General features: G+C 38.6%; 1 protein-coding gene across 1 annotated transcript in view; it reads left to right on the forward strand.

Moving 5' to 3' along the window:
* The first annotated feature begins 3,285 nt into the window (after window positions 1-3,285).
* Window positions 3,286-19,759, forward strand: part of grm7 (glutamate metabotropic receptor 7) — a 240,999-nt gene continuing 224,525 nt past the window's right edge. Inside the window, exon 1 of the mRNA XM_066698280.1 lies at window positions 3,286-4,578. Within this exon, the coding sequence (XP_066554377.1) occupies window positions 4,075-4,578 (504 nt within the window). The 5' untranslated portion in view covers window positions 3,286-4,074. The remainder of the gene's footprint in view (window positions 4,579-19,759) is intronic.

Genomic DNA, 19,759 nt, shown 5'->3' on the forward strand with positions numbered 1-19,759 from the left:
TTTACAAAGAATGGTGTGAAAAGGGAAAAACATCCAGTATGCGGCAGTCCTGTGGGCGAAAATGCCTTGTTGATGCTAGAGGTCAGAGGAGAATGGGCCGACTGATTCAAGCTGATAGAAGAGCAACTTTGACTGAAATAACCACTCGTTACAACCGAGGTATGCAGCAAAGCATTTGTGAAGCCACAACACGTACAACCTTGAGGCGGATGGGCTACAACAGCAGAAGACCCCACCGGGTACCACTCATCTCCACTACAAATAGGAAAAAGAGGCTACAATTTGCACAAGCTCACCAAAATTGGACAGTTGAAGACTGGAAAAATGTTGCCTGGTCTGATGAGTCTCGATTTCTGTTGAGACATTCAGATGGTAGAGTCAGAATTTGGCGTAAACAGAATGAGAACATGGATCCATCATGCCTTGTTACCACTGTGCAGGCTGGTGGTGGTGGTGTAATGGTGTGGGGGATGTTTTCTTGGCACACTTTAGGCCCCTTAGTGCCAATTGGGCATCGTTTAAATGCCACGGCCTACCTGAGCATTGTTTCTGACCATGTCCATCCCTTTATGACCACCATGTACCCATCCTCTGATGGCTACTTCCAGCAGGATAATGCACCATGTCACAAAGGTCCAATCATTTCAAATTGGTTTCTTGAACATGACATGAGTTCACTGTACTAAACTGGCCCCCACAGTCACCAGATCTCAACCCAATAGAGCATCTTTGGGATGTGGTGGAACGGGAGCTTCGTGCCCTGGATGTGCATCCCACAAATCTCCATCAACTGCAAGATGCTATCCTATCAATATGGGCCAACATTTCTAAAGAATGCTTTCAGCACCTTGTTGAATCAATGCCACGTAGAATTATGGCAGTTTTGAAGGCGAAAGGGGGTCAAACACAGTATTAGTATGGTGTTCCTAATAATCCTTTAGGTGAGTGTATATATATATATATATATATATATATATATATACACTTTCTTTTGCAGCAGCTCCTAAACAAAATAATTATATTATCATTGTTTTCTTTATTTGTATTTCTTTATTTGTTTATTTGTGTATTTACTAATTATTCAGCAAATATGTCTACCTTAGTTTTTAACATAGAACTTTTCTTATCTTACCGATAATTTAAAATGTTAAAATAAAATGATGTCTATTTTCAGTTTTTCTATTTAAAAGAAAAAGAAAACAATACTTTCCCACAGTCCCAGGCAAAGATCATCCAAGCAGTGGAAGCAGACGTCTGCTTTTGCAAGAAGTCCAGAAACGGAGGTTGGGCAGGATGCAGCTGGGTTAGCAGTGGAAACGAGGCCACAGCAGGCCAGAGAAGCTGGCGGCGGATGGCCACAGAGGAAACTCAATTGTACGGCTGTGGCCGGACACCAGTGGATACGGGGCATTATTTATTTTACACCCTCGACTAATGAAGTTTGAGGTAGCATGCAGCCAGGCCAATTCACCTTTCAGCAATGTTTCACTGTGATGAAACAAACATGCTTAGTGTTGTATCCTCATGCCATACGAGAGAAGAATACATTAGCTTGTTTGTGGCTCAGCACCAACATGCAGTGTTGTGCACTCTGTAGAATAACGCCAGGAGGGATAATGCCTACCTTGAGATTACTTCTATGATAAATAACAGGCAATGTTATATTACTATATTATATTATTATTAGTATTTTAAAATGAAAAGTAAAACACAAATCAATACAATAATTTAACCATATTGTGTACTGTGCTTAAATACTATGTGGTATGCCTTATTAAGGAAATTAGCTTTCAGTAGTACCCTCCCACCTCAGTCCTTAACTAGAACCTTCAATTGCAGCAGCCTGTCCTGTTGTTGAGCAATATTGGAATATAACACTATACCGTGGTAGATTTGCTGAACCCATTATTTTATTACTACTTATTAAAGCTTATTTAACAATAGAATCCCCTTGAGACCCAATGAGTTACAAGAATACATAAATACATAAATAAAATATCAGGTGCTCTCAATCAAACTACACATCATATCAAAGGTAACAACAGAGATCAGTTTAAATCTATACTAATTGGTTATTGCATACATTTAAAAATCCCTACTTGTGATCAATGTTGAGAACTTGACAAGTTAAGGAAATAAAAACCCATGCAAATTCTTAATTACACTCCCATACATGTTTTCTGTTTTCTTTTTATTTATGAGCTGCCAGATAAGTCAAATTAATGTTGTATTGGTTTCTGTCACGTTTATTACCTACCTGCTCCTTTCACCAATAAAATAATGTCAACCATCAATCTGTTGGTGTAGTTCATAGACACGTTTACATATAAATGTGATTCCTTGGTCTGCTTTATCAATACCAGTACTAGCTTTATATTACTCAGTAGAAATGTTGCCCATTGTTGACAGTAAACGAACAATTCAGTATTTGATTCGTTAGACATATCCTTCAAGCTTCAAAAACATAATTTGGACGTTAGGAAAGCAATGTCGATGGTGTATTGATTTTAACTCCGGAGCAGTTCCATGTTGTTGAATACAAATACAAAAATCAAAAATCAAACAAAAAATGTCATATTGAAATGCGATTAAGGTTCACTTCAGTGTCAGGCAGCCTATGTGCAATCATTCTGAAACCATTGAATCAGACTGTATCAGAGGTCATATATTTTCCTAATCAAGAAATTAGAGTCCATGGGGGAGAGAGAGGGGCTCATAAAATCAGTTCTTGAAAAACGAAGAGAGAGAGAGAGAGAGAGAGAGAGAGAGAGAGAGAGAGAGAGAGAGGCAGGGGAGCACACGGAGAAGTGCAGGGTGTACCCGATTAGTAATTCATACGCTCCCTCTCTCGCAGTGTGATGCTGCGACGTCTTAGCTCTCCGCTTTCCTGGAAACAAATCCAATTCCTCTATTATACACAATCCGTTTATTCAAACACACGCCCGTTGAATTGGACTGATGCTAGAACACACAACACTGCACCGAAATACCGAGGAAATCGACTCTCTCCCTGTGTGACAGGACAAAATGAAAGCATATGGCAGTGGGGGGAAAATAGGTTACAAACTTAATGACGCTTCTAAATTCACCAGGCGAGCACTTCTGTGAAACGCTAAACTCGTGTAAAGGGAAGCCAGCCCTAGAGTACTAATAGCACTTGGTTTAAATCACATCCTTACATCGATAGCATGTGGAAATTGGCACATGATCGCGCCGTGCAAGCCCTCCACATTGAGCCATTCATTTGACAAATGCATATTTGATTCGGGGTGGAGTGAGAGGAGGCGTCATTCCTTTCCATTAGAGCTCAGCGCGGAAGACACTTGTATTCTTGTCGCTTCTCTCCATCCTTTCGGTTTTTTTCCCTTTCCTGCCAGTGATACGAGGTGACTAAAGGGAGAATGGACCTGTATTAAAGCACCGCGACACCTGAGCCAACACGAAACCGACGCGAAGTTCGTTTGAACGGGGAGGATTTTTACGCAGCTGCGCTGGATTTAAAAAATGAACCATTTCTTGGTTCGTTCTTTTCCGAGAGAATAATAATAGACATGGGAGGTTTCTCTATCAATCAAAACTTTTCCAAATAGTTGTCACATAGGATTGTACATTTTCTTATTTTATTTTTCATTTTCTTGCGAACTAGAGATGCATTATGGCACAGTGATAGCAGTGCGGTGTGGACCACTGTAATTCATATTCCCGAGTCTTGGAATATTGTTGCGCTGTCTCCTGCTATACCTGGGTGGGTTTCGCTCCTGTCCTTTATTTTATACACCTTTTATTGTAGTTATGTCTTTTGTTTATTAGACTGCACTGACGTTCATTCACCAGGATTGTCTTCGGAGCAACAAGCGACGCCAAACGCTGCTCCATTCCGTCTCCAGCACTGGGCACAGCTTGGCACAGTTTTGGGCGAATTGCGCGATATTCCTCCAGAAGCTATTGGGAGATTTTGTTTTTCTTTCATCGTGGAATGGCTTCTTTTCTAATGACTTCAGACGCCTCCAAAATCTAGCCTCTATGTTTTAAACAGGTGCCTTTTTAGCCTTTTCTAGCCAGCATCGGCGAGCCATGGCCAGCTTCAGCACAGCATGTAAACCCGACTTTCTATGGAGAGTGCTGTGGGTGGCAAGGGTCGTGGTGGAGTTGACGCTGTCGCAGGAGATTTATGCGCCCCATTCTATACGAATCGAGGGGGACTTGACCTTGGGTGGCCTTTTCCCCGTGCATGCCCGAGGTATCCCCGGGATGCCGTGTGGGGATATCAAAAAGGAAAACGGGATCCACAGACTGGAAGCAATGATGTATGCTTTGGACCAAATTAATAGTGACGACGAGCTCTTGCCCAATATCACCTTAGGCGCCCGGGTCCTGGATACGTGTTCCAGGGACACTTACGCATTGGAGCAGTCCCTGACTTTCGTGCAGGCTCTCATACAGAAGGACACTTCGGATGTGAGGTGTACCAACGGAGAGCCCCCCGTGTTTGTGAAGCCCGAGAAGGTGGTCGGGGTGATAGGAGCATCGGCAAGTTCGGTGTCCATCATGGTCGCGAACATTTTGCGGCTTTTTCAGGTAAGAGAGGGTTGCGTGCATACCTGTACATTAATTGTTTTCAGTCTTATAATCAATTCTGTGCTTCTAATATTTTTTCTTGAATAATACATAACTGGATATTTTCAGTGTAGATTGGGTAAACCTACCTGCATTCCCCTTTTATCATGCTTCCCACCCCCGTTCTCTCAACACGCAATATTTTGGTGTCCGAATAACTACAATATCCATATGGCCGTTAGTTTGAGTCATATTTCAATTGTCTGTCAATCGTTATTGCTCTGGTCCTCCCTCTCCCAGTAGTTTCTCTGTCTGGCAGGTGCTGGATTTATCGCAGCATTTTACACGAAGCAATCCCAGAAAAAAACAAGGCAATGATTTAAATGGGTTTTCATTAGGGTGAGCTATTGCCAATAAACTGGGTTGTAAACTGAGCAACGCCCGAGAGCTGTGGAGACACGTCAAGTTACAAAAGCGATTTTGTTTGTTTGTTTGTTTTATATATAAGAATGGAATCCTGTAGTTAATGAGTTAATTAACAAATGTGCCGCATCCGCAAATTGAATATTTTTACTTATCCACCCCTGTGATACTGTTTAAACGATACAGATGTGGCAGTCTTAAACGATATACATGTATTGGATTTATTTCTGTTACAAATCGAGATTATTGAAAACCATGTGAGGATAATACAGACACCCTAGTTCTCACCATGTTAGTGAATCTGGCATGTCCAGAGTTGCTTTTCTTGAATGCATATTTAGAACATCTTAGTTACGTGAAAGAAGCAGAAGACCAAACTGGCTGTCACTATCCAAAATCCAAAGGTGCACCTCAGGGAAACACGCGTCTCCAGATGCGCTCCAGCGGCGGTGCCGAAAGGACTGCGCGTCCCGGTTAAAAGCCTCTTGCTCATGCATTTGGTTCGCAGTTCACATTGGGCTTCAATCTGCCAGAGACTGTCAGAGTGAACGTGCTGAACTTTTAACCACACGACATAATGTTTTAAAGCAAGAACACAGTGACGTTGTGCAGTTCTGCTTTTACGTCAGCGCTGAGGCACCTGTGAGGACATTCCAGAATGCATGGTAGTTATGCATATTGTTTTAAATACTTTGGGAACAAAATCTGCGCTTCCCTCGAAAAACCACGCCCTCCAGGGGGTGCATAACCCGAAGCGATATGAAATGCACAGCTAACAATATTACGTTGCTGCAATGTTGTCAGAACGTTGTGTGTTAGCTGGGTGTAAGGCTGCTAAAAAAAGAAGAAGAAGAAAAAAAAAACTGTTCTCATTAAGACGTGTTCACCGGAGTAAAGTTGTGCAATACGTTGGGATCTACATTTTTACATTTCTATTGGGACCGTGAAGGAATATTAACTGCATTATTATTATTATTATTATTATTATTATTATTATTATTATTATTATTTGTTTGCTTGTAAGGCTCCAACTCCCATTTTTTCTGCGTTAGGAGTAATTTATTTTCTCTACAGGAATCTCTCATTGGGTGCTGTGGGGGAAATTAAAATTAACATCACAGCAAGTGTAGTGTAGTGTTATACGTAGAGATGGGTATTTGTTTTTACTTACAAACCAATGCAATATAAATGTGGACTCACGCACAGATATGCACCTCATCACATAATAACGTTGCTCAAATAGTTCCAAATGAGCTGAATCAGTTTTAGTGAGAATGGATTTCAATCAGTGAAGTTCACTGTCGATTAAAGCTGTTTAAATTAAGCTCAACTTGGCATCGAGATAACGCAACGTAAACGTCCATACATTGAGATAAACAAACAATAACAATGGTATAAATAATCACAAATGAACAGACCATTTGCTGATTCAATTAAATTATGAACTGTCCGTTTTCTTCGTCTTACACCAAGTCAATTGTATTCATGTGCGTCGAGTAGCAAGGGCTTGGATGCTTATAGCAAGTACATAAACTTACATTAGGGTATTTTCTGCCCAGTAACCTAATTGGTCCGCGTAGCAGGTTAACTGGATGAATAGCAGGCTGCAAATTATGTAGTGTACGTTGAATCAAAATAATCTTTGAAGTTGTAAACTATAGAAGACCTTTAAATTAGGTTATGTGCAATAGATCAAATTACCAGATTAATTATGTAATTGAAAGCTCCATATGGAATAAAAAAAAATGAAGGTTTGAGCACCGTGCATAAATAACAGAATTCACTGCAATGTTTTAACGTTAAACCAAATTATCTCAGAAGAAAAACGATTAGCAAGCATGTCATGCATACTAATTATAAACTTATGATGTTAAATTATTGTATGAATGTATGTGTGTGCATAAAAAAACATTCTAATCAATGCCCCCTCTGCTGTACAGCTCTAGATATTTTCTCACAATATCTGTTGATTTTTGTTCTACATAAAACATTTGAATTAAGTCAATTTCCAAAGGGTATGCACTGTTTCTTCTATTTTTACTCTGTTTTTGTTTGTGGACTAGAAACAGCGAAGGAGTTCCCATTGTCTCTAATTAAAGAGATCAAATATGAATGTTATTGTGTGTAAGCAGTCTATTCCTTGGCAAAGGAGGGGTGTTCTGTTAAGGAACAGGCTAGTGTTTCACAAAATGGATTGCAGAATGTGGCAAAGGCATGCAGCAAAACAGGTAGATATACAAACCGAAAAAGATCAGCATCTAAAACATTTCTTTAGATGAGGAAAACAACAAGGAGGACAAAAATGCCTAAAACATAAATTAACCTTACAGGGAGAACAAGCAAACTTTAAATATGAGTGCTATGGGCCCATCAAATAATAGTGACATTTCTGATCCAAGAGGAAACACAGAGTGGGAAAAAAAGAATGCAAGCAATTTTGAAAATGGTAACTTGTGGCTGAAGGGTTGTCTTTGTAGTGTGATAATGGCCTTGCCCTGCTGAGACACTGCCAGCCTAAGTTTGTCTGGGTATCATTCATGAACTGCTTTTAGCCTGATGCTCAACTGTGAGTGCAAGTAAAATGCTCCAAGGTATTGCTAATGGTAGTCTTTTTGAGAAGGCAAGAGGATGCCCAGTTAAATTTAACACTTGTATCCATTTCTAATCTGTCGTGTTTGAGGCTTCACAGGTCTTGCTTCTTCAAAACAGGAAAAGTGGAATTTAAACTGAAATGGAAAAAAATGAAAGAAAAACATCAGTAAGACTGTCCCCCTCTGGTCCTCTCTAGTTACAAAAAAGGATTACATGACTCAGTTTTTGTGTGTCTATTAGTTGCTCTACAGAAAGTCACATTCCTGCCTGCTGTTGCTCTTGTGTTGTTCCATTTTCTTAAGCTTCGTGTTAGGCATCTTGAACACCTTGCCTCAGAAAAAGAAATAAATATAAATAGGAATATTTCCTGCAGCATTTAAAGCCATTTTATTTTAGAGAGTAATGAATATGGGTGTAGAGACAAATGTGATCGGAAGTACTTTGATAACTCTTGGTCTGTTCAAAGTGTCAGGGCGTGATGTTCCTGGATGACAGTGACGTACATTAATAACTCCACACCAGCTGAGCATGTAATTCATGGTACCATTGTGTTGAGAACCCACAGAAAGTAATGGACAGTCAGGACACTGCACTGTTGGACCATGCATTGGGTATTGTAGTCATGTTCTGTAAATGGCAATTGAAGCCATTGTATATTTCCTGAGCCCTTAACTAAAGTAAAGCGTAGGACTACAGTTAGTGACTGTTAATACAGACACCATTTAACTGTAGAAAAGTTTTTTAGCACCATCTGTCCATAACATTTTAAAGCACTTTATCCAAACCAATCTATTAACTAAAGTCTTGACTATGTGTTATTTGCCACAACTTGTTTAAACTCAATGTAAATCGGCATTTTGCTAGGTTGAAGCTATTGTCAAAACATACTCAGTAAATATTCTCAGACATTGTACAGCTATTTTATTTACTTTGACTAAACACAGCCCTGGACTTGCTAAGCTTGGCCTAACTGTATGTGCCACTGCATGTATTGTGGCACAACCAATTCCAGTGGATAATTACATTTAGATACATAGTGTTTTGTTCTTTTGTTGTTCTCATTTCAACTGCAAAACCATTAGAATTCCTTGCAGTGGATTTACCAAGTTCTAAAACAGTCTTTAACAGTAGCCTCCCTATCACCAAATCTTAAAATAAATGTACTGCGCACCTGTCTTCTACAGTGCAGTGTGATAATCGCTCTATATTTAAAGGGGAATGCTGCAAAGTATAATGCAGATTGAATCTCGACTCATTCTAGCGATATTTTTAGGGTTTTATGTGTAGCAGCACAATTATCTCAGAGTAGGAGGTGTTAATTTATACATCACAACTCATATCAGGGATTGCCTGTTAATTAGGACTGATAAATCACAGGATTGCAATGGAATGATAAATGACAGTAGCTAGTAATAAGCATACTCCCTGAACAAACTCGCTGAGCATCCAGATGCCGTGCCAAAACGGGGAGGTCTATCCAGCAGCCCCAACTCCAATCCAGAAAATGAATTTGCTTGTGCAATTATTTCATGTTTTTGAAATCAAGTGGGAGGGGATGACGATGACAGCCAAGCATTTGAAGTTCATATCTTTCTTATTCTTCTCCAAACCAAAACAAATGCAGTCACAGTGTATGTTACCTACAGAGTACTATAAGCAACCATATTTCTCATCCAACTATGGGAGTTCTTAATTATGCCTCTCTTAATGCCTTATATTGTTTGCTAAGCAGCGCACTGTAAAGTACATAACTCTTTAGCTTTGTCGGAACTGGTTCCTCTTACACTCAGGCAAAGCTAATTTTAGCTGTCATATGCATAACTACATTGATGAGACAGATATTCATGATATCATACCAGTCTTCCATAGAGTTGGTGCATTATTTTGTGCAATATCATTCTCGCCTTTGACCTCAGTGTTTTATGTATGATTGTACATTGATTATTATTATGATTGACTGTAGAGTTTCTATAAAATAATTGAATATAAGAAGACACAAACTCACACCTAATATATTCATTTTACTTATCAAACCAGGAGATTTAAAAATCTTTTCTGAAACTCTATGCTGGTCATTATGCTTGGAGGTAATGGAAAAGCCAGTTTACCTGAAAATCAGTTCTGCTCTGATTACCTTAGTGACTTGGGTTGAATGCACTTGTTTTATAATTGGTTCCTTAAAAAAAACTAAACTAATAAATGCTCATATTCTGCTTTGACACTATGTATTAATAATAACTGCCAAGGAACCGCTCCAAATATTTAACTGTTTAACAGGTATTACAGGTAGAAAAATCTGGTATTTAAAAATGAATGGCTCAAATCAAGTTTAAGAAACATTCCTGGTCACTTGTAAAATCCCTTTGCTCATTTAAATATTTATATAAGGGTTTGGTGCTTATTTAAAACAATGTGTTCTTGACATGTCCATCCATAATAAATAAGCAAATGAAAAATTCAAGATTGAAACTTTAGATTTGGTAAAAAGTGTTTCAGCAGGTAGTATTACTGAATATATTTGCTTCAGTGTTGTACAACCCTGTATCGTGAATGTGTCTGTCTCAGCTAGCTGTCATTAGTGCAGAATATTCAGTGTCATCTATATATGGTATCACCGGCTCAAGATACAGACCCCTAGCAGAAGAACTGTGTCTAGGTGTGTACTTGTGCACTGTTCTGTATATCTCTAACAGTCTGCTATATCGATTGTAAGCTAGAATGCTGTAATCAGTACATTAAGAGACAGAAGTCAAACAGGAGGTCTTGGCTTTCTTGTATCTCTCCTGCCGTCTAGACTGAATAATTTCATGACAGCTTCAGCAGCAGCCAGAGGACATTCTAGGGAAAGCTACGATGTTAAATGGAGACATTGTGATTCAGAGTTTAAGAGATTCTGACACGAATAGTGCATACCTTTGGTTCTACTCTTTTTGCCATTTGTTCAGTGGCAGCTTTAGTGCCTTGATGAGTTTATTGGAGGGTTTCCTTAAAACTAGTCAGTGGCATCTTAATGAAAACCAGGACTACCAACACATTTCTTTTCATCAAGGTACATTATCAGAGGTGTATAATTATGTACTCATTAATCCCATCAGCTTGTTGTAGGGAGCATCAAAAATCCCTTAAAATGATGCTAAAGAGTAGAATCCCCCATCTGCATTAATGTATGTTATTAGTGTAGCTAATAAGTGTGACAGAATGACTTCCAAAAAGGTCAAGAATTAGAACAATTACCTTTTTTGTTTATTTTTATAATCTCTCTTTACTTAGACTTGTAAGATGCAAATATCCAGGTCTAATTGATTAAATCAACCTAGAAGCATGGATTGACAGCAAGTTTATAAAGTGACACTACAGCATATTAATATACTCAATACATAATGGTAAATCTAATTATACATTATACATTTGAAATTACTAATAAAATATGCTGTGTGGAGTTTGATGGTTTAAAATACTGTCCAAGTTAATAAAATAGCTACATAAAAAGCAGGGTAACCTCGCTTAGTGACAACTTCCCTGCATATTACTGTCAGGACCATCTCACACATTACAAGTGGTCTGCTGCTTTCCTCATATGTAACCTGCCAGCAGGGAATTCTAGTATGTCTTCCTCTAATTATTTTTGCAAACATACTACTGAAGTCAACTTGGAGCAGGAAAGAAAAGTGGACACTCTGTTATTAAATGAAGACATAACATGCAATTACTTACAGCATGTCAAAGCTTCACAGTCCAGTGTTTTGACCCGGCTTCCTTTCTTCTGCTGATTTCCTTTTAATTGATTCAGTTTAGGTCCACTCAGTAATTAATGCTAGCAGTTCTTACAGTAAAGAAATGCGGCCAGTGGTGATGCTCAAAAGTTTGAAAGTTTTGAGGTATCAAATTACTTACTTTCACTTTGAATTTGGAGGTGAAGCGGTATGCTTCCTCTTGCCATGAAACTTCGTATTCTTTCAAGCAGCCGAGCCGGACAGCCCAGTAATTGAGTGGCTCAGAAAAGCAGCCCGGGAAGATTATTTTAATAAATTCCCATGTTTTTTCTTCACCCTTTTGCCAGTGCTGGGGCAACCACTGGGTGAACTAGGTAGTCTTCTAATGGTTGACAACTCACCAGTCCCTGACCCCAGGGATGGGGAGTTGTAAATTGACAGCCAGGGAGATCATTCTCCTAAGGTGTCACTTACCCCTGTGTCTGCCTTGCCTTTGGCCCACTGGCCCACTGCCCCAGCAGCCCATGGGGAAAATTCCCAAACTCCTGATTGGCTAGTCTGTCACTGGGACCTCCCAAATGAGCGTGAAACCTACTGTACCAGATGACCAGCCCTAAGGCATGGATGTCTCATACTCTCTGTAGATCTCTAGGGGAGTGACGTCACGTTAAGAGGATCATATACACTGAGCCCTGTTAAATGAGTCCCATAAAATAACAGTGCCAGTGACAGGTTAGCTATATTGCACATAATGAGAAAGCCGAGGGGTTGATCCCTGTTCAGAATATCTATGGTTCAGAAAAGCTGACTGAGAAATGGATTTTAATTCTGTGAGGAGAATAACCCCTTATTGCACAGTTAAGAAGGTTCTTAACATTCTGAATTAGATGCACAATTGAATTAGCAGATAAGCCCAGTATTCAAAGGAGATATTGTAATGGCCAAGTCACAGGGCTGCTCTGCTCAGTGTTCATTAAATGACAGAGCCTTAACAAGAAGCAGGCAAACTAACGACCCAGACACACATTGCTGGTCTCATCAAGGGTACAACGGTGATATACATGATAAATGAAATATTTCCTTTCAATTTTCCAATCAATAGATACCTTCAGCTTGAAGTTCAGTCTTTTTTCCATGGACACTCATCTTTGTAATGGCAGATTGATTTGTAATTGTGTATGAGCTTCTAAAACAATTAATAATATGGAGGGTAATCTGTCACTTAATCGACATCATAGAATGAAAATGAACACCTGCCAAAATAAGTATTTATCTGTATACACGCCTTGGTATTGTTTCCTTAATGTTGTCCTTGGGAATCATTCTGAAGGGAATTGAAAGAAAAACAAGATGCTTGTCTCTGGATTGAATCAAACCTTTTAATTAGTGCAGATGAATTAAAGTGCATTGATGGAAAACATATATGAAAAGACAGAATATCAAATACGTGCAGGTTCCCAAAGTATAGCCTAGATTACACCAAAAGTTTGTCCTGCCAGCAAATTACAAACGTCTACCCAGTATATTGTAATATAAAGTATTTTAGCCACTTTCTACCATAATGTTTGCAATTGGGTAGCCGTTTTAGTGCGCAATTCAAAGGTAGGTCAAAGTTTCAGTTCATTTATAAAACAATGTACGAAAGATGTATATTGTGGTTAATTTGTCTCTCAGACTGCTGAGCGATCTGTGTCTGCATATTTAGTGTGGTGGAGAGGGGGCTAGATATTTGTGGGGAAAAACTGTCAGATTTGCATTATACCAGTCTGATTACACATATCCAATCAGTATGGCTTGCACAAGGTCTAAAAAACAGGGTCTAGAAGGCAATAGAAAATGTTATCAAGACCACTATAACAAATACCATATTGTTGCATAAGTTATACTACTACTACTACTACTACTACTACTAATAATAATAATAATCATCATCATCATTATTATTAGTAGTAGTATTATTAATATTATTATATATTTTTTATTTTTTATTAATATTTTGAAAAATACACAACAAGCCTTTTTGGATTGCTGTTTACTGTCTGACTCTCAATCTAGTAAAGTAGCTCTGGGGTTAACATTAGGGGTAAAAGACCATACAGATCCACTTCTGTCTTTGTGCTAGATGTTGTGCTACAGTTGGACTGGCACAGTGTCCGTCTGGCCTTCTGATAAGAGGACTGCCGAAGTCAATGAGGCCTGTTAAATACTCAGTGAATGCCTATCTTTATATTTGATCTCAGTATGTACAGTGATATAGTGTGTGCGGGTGCATACATATATGTATGTAGGTACCTAGAGAGAGTGAGAAAGAGAGAGGTTTGTTTTGTAGCCATGCAAGTAGAGAGTGGACATTTGCTGTTCAGTGATTGCTTAAGAATTGAAAGAGAAGTGAAGCAGTGAAGCATCAAACTGGCTTAGCAAACACTGAGCCAAGCAGACGAGCCAGAAAAGGCTATCGTTCAAAATACTAATACATAAATGTGAAAAGAAATCATATTCAGCTAGTAACTTTAGAAACAGAACGTTCTCATCTTACATAAAACTGACGTTCATTTCCTGTTGGAGACGTGAATGTGTTCTATATGTCTCATCATTTAAATCAGCCTTTTAAACTTTTACTTTTACTATTTTTCAGGTTTGATGTGTAAAATTAGGTTAGTTTTCTATGAACTCTTTTATCTGCCTGCTTGTCAAAACAAACACGAAATAACATGCAGAAGTTTGTACTGACACTGCTGAAGCTAGAAAAAATATTACACACTGTGAAATGGGATCTTTTATATTATATTCAAGTACTGAAGAAGCATCACATATCCCACATGTAGAAGGGATTAAGGGAAAATGTGATAATATTAATCTGCAGAATATCAATGAAAGGTTTAATCATCTGCCAATGTCATTTATTTTGTATTGATGCGATTTTATTCAGTGACCAGCAGATCAGGTTAGCTTCCCACAGATTCTCCTCCTCAGCACTGTAATCCATCAGAACTTGACCGATGCCGGGATTAGCGCGGGATTTGTGGAAGCGATAAAGGAGAAATGTGTGTGGGCACTGCTCACAGGTGGAAAAGTGTGCCCGCCTGAAAGACAAATAACCCAGAGACAGACCCTCTTTCACTGTAGCCCAAACCTTTTACAGTGATCTTTATTTGACTGATCCTGGGTTCTTAAGAAAAGAGCCGTACGCCTGAATGCATCCACACAGGCCAGAATTTGGCAGAAAGAAGTCTGCTAGGCTGGAACGTTTCAGAGGTGTAAATGAATGCCTCTCGGTAATTAACAACAATTAATACAAGAAAGAAAAAAGAGGGGGGAAAAAGAGGAAATACCTGTGGTGGGTAATTGTACTTGTTAACGGGCAAAAGGAATAGTGTTTCCCTTGCTTTTGTGCAGTGCTGTATAATTCAATGGAGGAAGGCGGGACTGACTGTGTAGTTTATCCTGCATGCTTTCGTTCACTGCTGCCAATATCTGCTCCTTTTTTCTTACACTAATCAGGCCCAACACAAACATTTTCAAAAACAAAAAAAGGAGAAAAATGGAGGCTGAGGTAGAATCATTCTGAATGAGATCAATCTTAAAAATGAGCTTTCATTGATTGAAAATTGGGCTTCTGTGTTTAATGCTGATATGTGTCTATTTTGGGGAAGAGCTGTTTACACTTCCAAGCATGTGTGGAGAAGGTGTTTGGAGGGGGGTGTTATTCTTGGTTAAGCAGTGCTGGTATTCATATTTTATGTCATTTAACACTGCTTAACAATTCTCTATAGGGACAATTCCGAGAAGCTGCACATAACAGATGGGTTTCTGTGTTTATCAATAAGTGTCTGAAAAGACAAGATGAAAATGTACAGCTGCTGAATAAAATCAACACCCTACAGACTTTGTCACTGCTAATTGGTATAAGTCTTACTGCATCTAACAATATTTTTGTGGTGGACGGCTGAAAATGATGACTGGTCTAATTATCTACACATTAAACCCAGATATTTAGTACTTGTGATACATTCTGTTTAATGATGGATCCCAAATATAATATTCATTTAAAATCTTAGAGGCAATAATCATTAAGCCTTGCATATATTTATTTATTTATTTTTCAACTGCCTGGAACACAGTACCACAGACAATGAGCTATACATCTAAATGATGTACAGGTTTTTTTGTTCGTTTCTTTTTTGCTGTTGTTTAGGTTCAATACAAAAACAACATATTATTGTGGGCTAGGGATGGGGGTGGTTAATGTATTTAAGGATAATTTACTTTTATCAAAGAATTTTGTGGAGCTGACATAACCGATGCAAAAGCCTTCTTGCCTTTTCATTTGAAATATCTGCAGGCCCGCTATAACAGGCTATTCTGATTGTAGACTGTAGACAAGAAGAAAGCAGCATTCTTTCTCTTTATACAAGAAAAAACAACAACTTTATTTTAATGTTCTCTGTATCTTTCTTTTTTTTCCACTTGACTGGTTCTTGAGCTCTGCTTCTCATATTTGGCTTCCATGAATACCAACACTAATTGGCTTTTACACTGATTTTGACATTGCACACCTCCCTGGATTTTCCCCTCAGATCTGTGAACACTAAGATAAGGATTTCAATTCACTATCAAGGCTCAGAACACACTGATTCAGATGAAGTATACAGACAACCAAATGTTACGCCTACTCCTTTGCTGTGTCTTAGAAAGGAAAGTGAGGCTGGTACCTCAGAAGCCTAGATTCGAGACAGAGGCCTAATGCTTTGTTTTCCTCTGGCTCTTCAAATATTTGCTGTGAACCTGAGACATGAAGGCACTTTGGGGAAACACCTTGACAGTTATAGTTGTGCAGTGCATGCTGAAAGATGTCACTCAGAGACACACACATAGACACACACACACACCTCTGATGCAGATGTTTTCAGTATAGTTTTTAGCCCAGAGATTCCTCATTTTACTTTACATATAACTGCATATTGTGTTTAACTGCAGATAACCCCCTCAGTGCTAAACTGCAGTGTACTCCAATAATTAGTAGTAGAAGTGATAGTAGTAGTAGTTATTTTATAATGTATAAAATATATTAATCATTAATTAAAAAAAACAGGACTGGAGTAACAGACATAAAGTAAATCATATCATAAAACAGACTGATATTATTTAACAGGCACATTATTTCACAGAAATCACTAGCCCTATGTTATTGTCAGAATATGCTTCTAAAAGTATGCATTGCATAATGTTTGTTAGAAGCATATTGTATACAAACAATAACTTAATTTATCTTCATTGGATTTAAGAGCTAAGTTTGGTTCTTATATTGCAGAGAAAATTACTATGAGTTTTTTATTTTTCCATTATTTTTCAGTAGTCTGGGAAAGATATATGGGATCTGTAGTTCTACATGAAAGCAATTATGCTGGTGTTCACTGAGGAACAAAATACAGGTCTAATTTCCTTGAGATGATGATAGAAAATTAAAAAAGAAGGGTTTGAACTTACTTACAATTGCATTGACTTTTCTGGGTTTTATGGAGCAATCAGTATTCTGTATGTGGCAATGAACTTTACCATTGAATTTATAAACGGAAGCTAATATGTGCTTTGTGACTGTCCGGGACTGTTATGTGCTGTTTTACATGCTCATGTATAAAAAATCATTAATGTGGCTTATGAGTGCTCATGTGCTCAAATATATCTCAGTGTGACTGACCTGAAAAATCTTTTGAAAAACATCTGGCTCGTAGTTTATGTCCCACAAGATGACACTGAGCTGTATTTAGTGGCTGCATTTCACAATATAAATGCTACACTAAGACTGCTGTGAAAGGCACTTTTAAACCTATAGGTAAGTTCATTTAAATAATTAAAATAATTAAATATACAAGAGGATGCAAAAAGGCTGCTTAGTTAAACATGGCCTAAACTGAACAATGTCCTCTTACAAATACAATGTCCAAATACACAAGAGTGTACCGAGAGTCTAAATAGAGGAGAAAGTGTCTTTCCAATAGGGTGCGTGTTATTGACATAATATCTTGTCCAGAGAGGCGGAACTTCGCACAAGACACTATTGCTATCAAGTATGCTCTCTCACTGACTCGGTTGATGATCAATTTAATCAATAAGGAGCTGCTGGCAAGAGACTCGTTGATTGAACAGGTCACTGGTCGATCTGCTTTGTATGACATTTTTACATGTTAATTAAGCAAAGTCCGAATGTTATTTTGTTGACATACATTTGTCACTTTAAAATGCAGAAAACACAAGTTGAGGCTGTTGAGCCACTCAGTCATGACTTGACTAGGATCTCCCTGTTCTCCAGCTTTTTTTTTGCATATGGTAGCCTTCCCTGATCTGGACCATTCAACTCAGGAAGAAATGACACTGAACATTGAATTACACTTGGACAGTAAGTCTGTTTGACAGTCTGTGCTATATTTATCCCCCTTTTCCACTATTGTACTTCAGGTGACCGTGATTTTGTTCTCTGCCTCTCTCCCTCCTTCTCTGTAGGGCCTTGATTCATCAGCCTACAGAAATGCAACCCAGAATCTAATCTGGTGGAACTCCTTGTCAGAATGGATTCTTCTTTTATGGAATACATGAAAGATGGTTGAATTTGAAAACTGCCTTAAGTGAAGCTTTGCAGCCAAACACACAGGCACACACTCACTCACTCAGGCTTTCTGTGTGAAGGAACTCTATCCAAGTGCACATGTATTTATATGACAGTCGTTGAGCGCTTTACACTTGAGGGGTTGGCTGTTGGTATCGTGGAGCCTTGACTTCAAAAGCAAATGCATATAGGCATCTTCATGGGCATTCAGGTTTTTCTGGCAAACGCAGTGTTCCATCTCGGCAGGCCGGATATAGTTCATATTAGCAGCCTCTTTCATGTACTGGAGTCTTTAAGAAACCTTTTCTCTCCTAGAATTTTATTAAAAAGTGGCAATAGAAATAGCAGAGACAATGGTATAACTTTTATATAAATAAATATGACTTGTTGATTCCTATCAACATTCAGCACTTTTTCTTCCTCATATCTGTGCAGCTCTGTTTCAGGGCTTGACATTATTGGACATTGTTTTTAAAATGCAGTAAATTTACCTTTTATCACTTAAAAACAATGTACAAAATGCACAAATGAAATGCAAAAAAAAATCCAAGTTTTCAACATCAGTCTGCAGTTAATAATAATAATAATAATAATAATAATAATAATAATAATAATAATAATAATAATAGTGTTAAAAAGTGTTAATTACAATGTTAATTTAAAGAAGGAAAAACAACAAATAAACACTTTATTCAAATATATAGTGAATTATGAGCCCTTAAGCATTTTGCACTATTAAAAATAAAAATAAAAATTAAATGTTTGCTAAAATACAGCAAACAGCCACTAGGTATAGGCTACAGTTTCAATGTATCTTCTAAAGAGAAGTAAATGCTAACAGATCTGTTAATTCTTATCACCTCATGAAATCTATAAACATCCTCATTTGGTAGAATATGGTTTTGTGCCTTCTACAATGATATGATGAATGCATAAGTAATGACCAAACGTCTCTTGTTGTACAAGTATGACCCACAAGTCAATGTGAAATAAAGCATCACTAATGTCTGAATCAAACCAGGAGGGGTCTTTGGCCTTTGTAACACATGTGTCAGAGAGCCACTTTGAGCATTTGAAAAGGGTTTAAGGGAGAGCCCATCACAACAATGGTGTAATTGGTAGAACAAATTCTTTATCCATGGTATGTCTGTTGATATTTTATTTTCCTCATGCCCCCTGTGCCATGGTGGCAGACAGACAGCCAGCAGCCATAGTGTACCCATAGTACACTGCAAAGATCCACAGCCTAAGACACCCTGGATATTAGCAAAAATTCAGAGTTTCCCCAATCCCGATATTTGTCTGCAAAAGAAGGCATCACCCTGAAGCCAGAGCTGTCGCCCTCAGTGGAAGTCTCGCTGACTTAAAAGCACAGTATGCTATGAGGTCCTGCGGCGCTCAATCAGCACTGATGCTATTTTCCTGTCTACGGTAGGCGAGCATTTATAAGCACACTAACCTGCTGCTGTGAATTAGTGTTCATGTCTTGTTCCCCTTAGATGTAATGCATGGATGAAAATGCTGTGCGCTCCCTGTTGTGATGTTTGTCGCGTAAATGGTGCTTGTCCAACCTCTCACTTCATGCTAGTCAACAGCGGCCTTGAATCCATCCCTTTTAATGAGTAGTTCAGCGGATTGTGTATCAGAGTGCTGCTCCCCAGGGCATAGCCTGCGGTTCTCACTGGCAGCTGCTCCACATGTGGCCCCACACGAGCACAGGCACTTCCTCCCGCCTCGGCCAGAGCGGCGCTGCGAGATGGGGTATGCTACCTGGCTCAGGCTGAGCAGCGTTGATGTCTTCACGTTTGCCTGTAAATGAGACTGTGCGCTGTTTTAGACAACATTAGATCAAACAGTTGTCTCTGTCTGC

The sequence above is a fragment of the Amia ocellicauda genome, chromosome 3, assembly GCF_036373705.1.
Source record: "Amia ocellicauda isolate fAmiCal2 chromosome 3, fAmiCal2.hap1, whole genome shotgun sequence".
NCBI classification, from domain to species: Eukaryota; Metazoa; Chordata; class Actinopteri; order Amiiformes; family Amiidae; genus Amia; species Amia ocellicauda.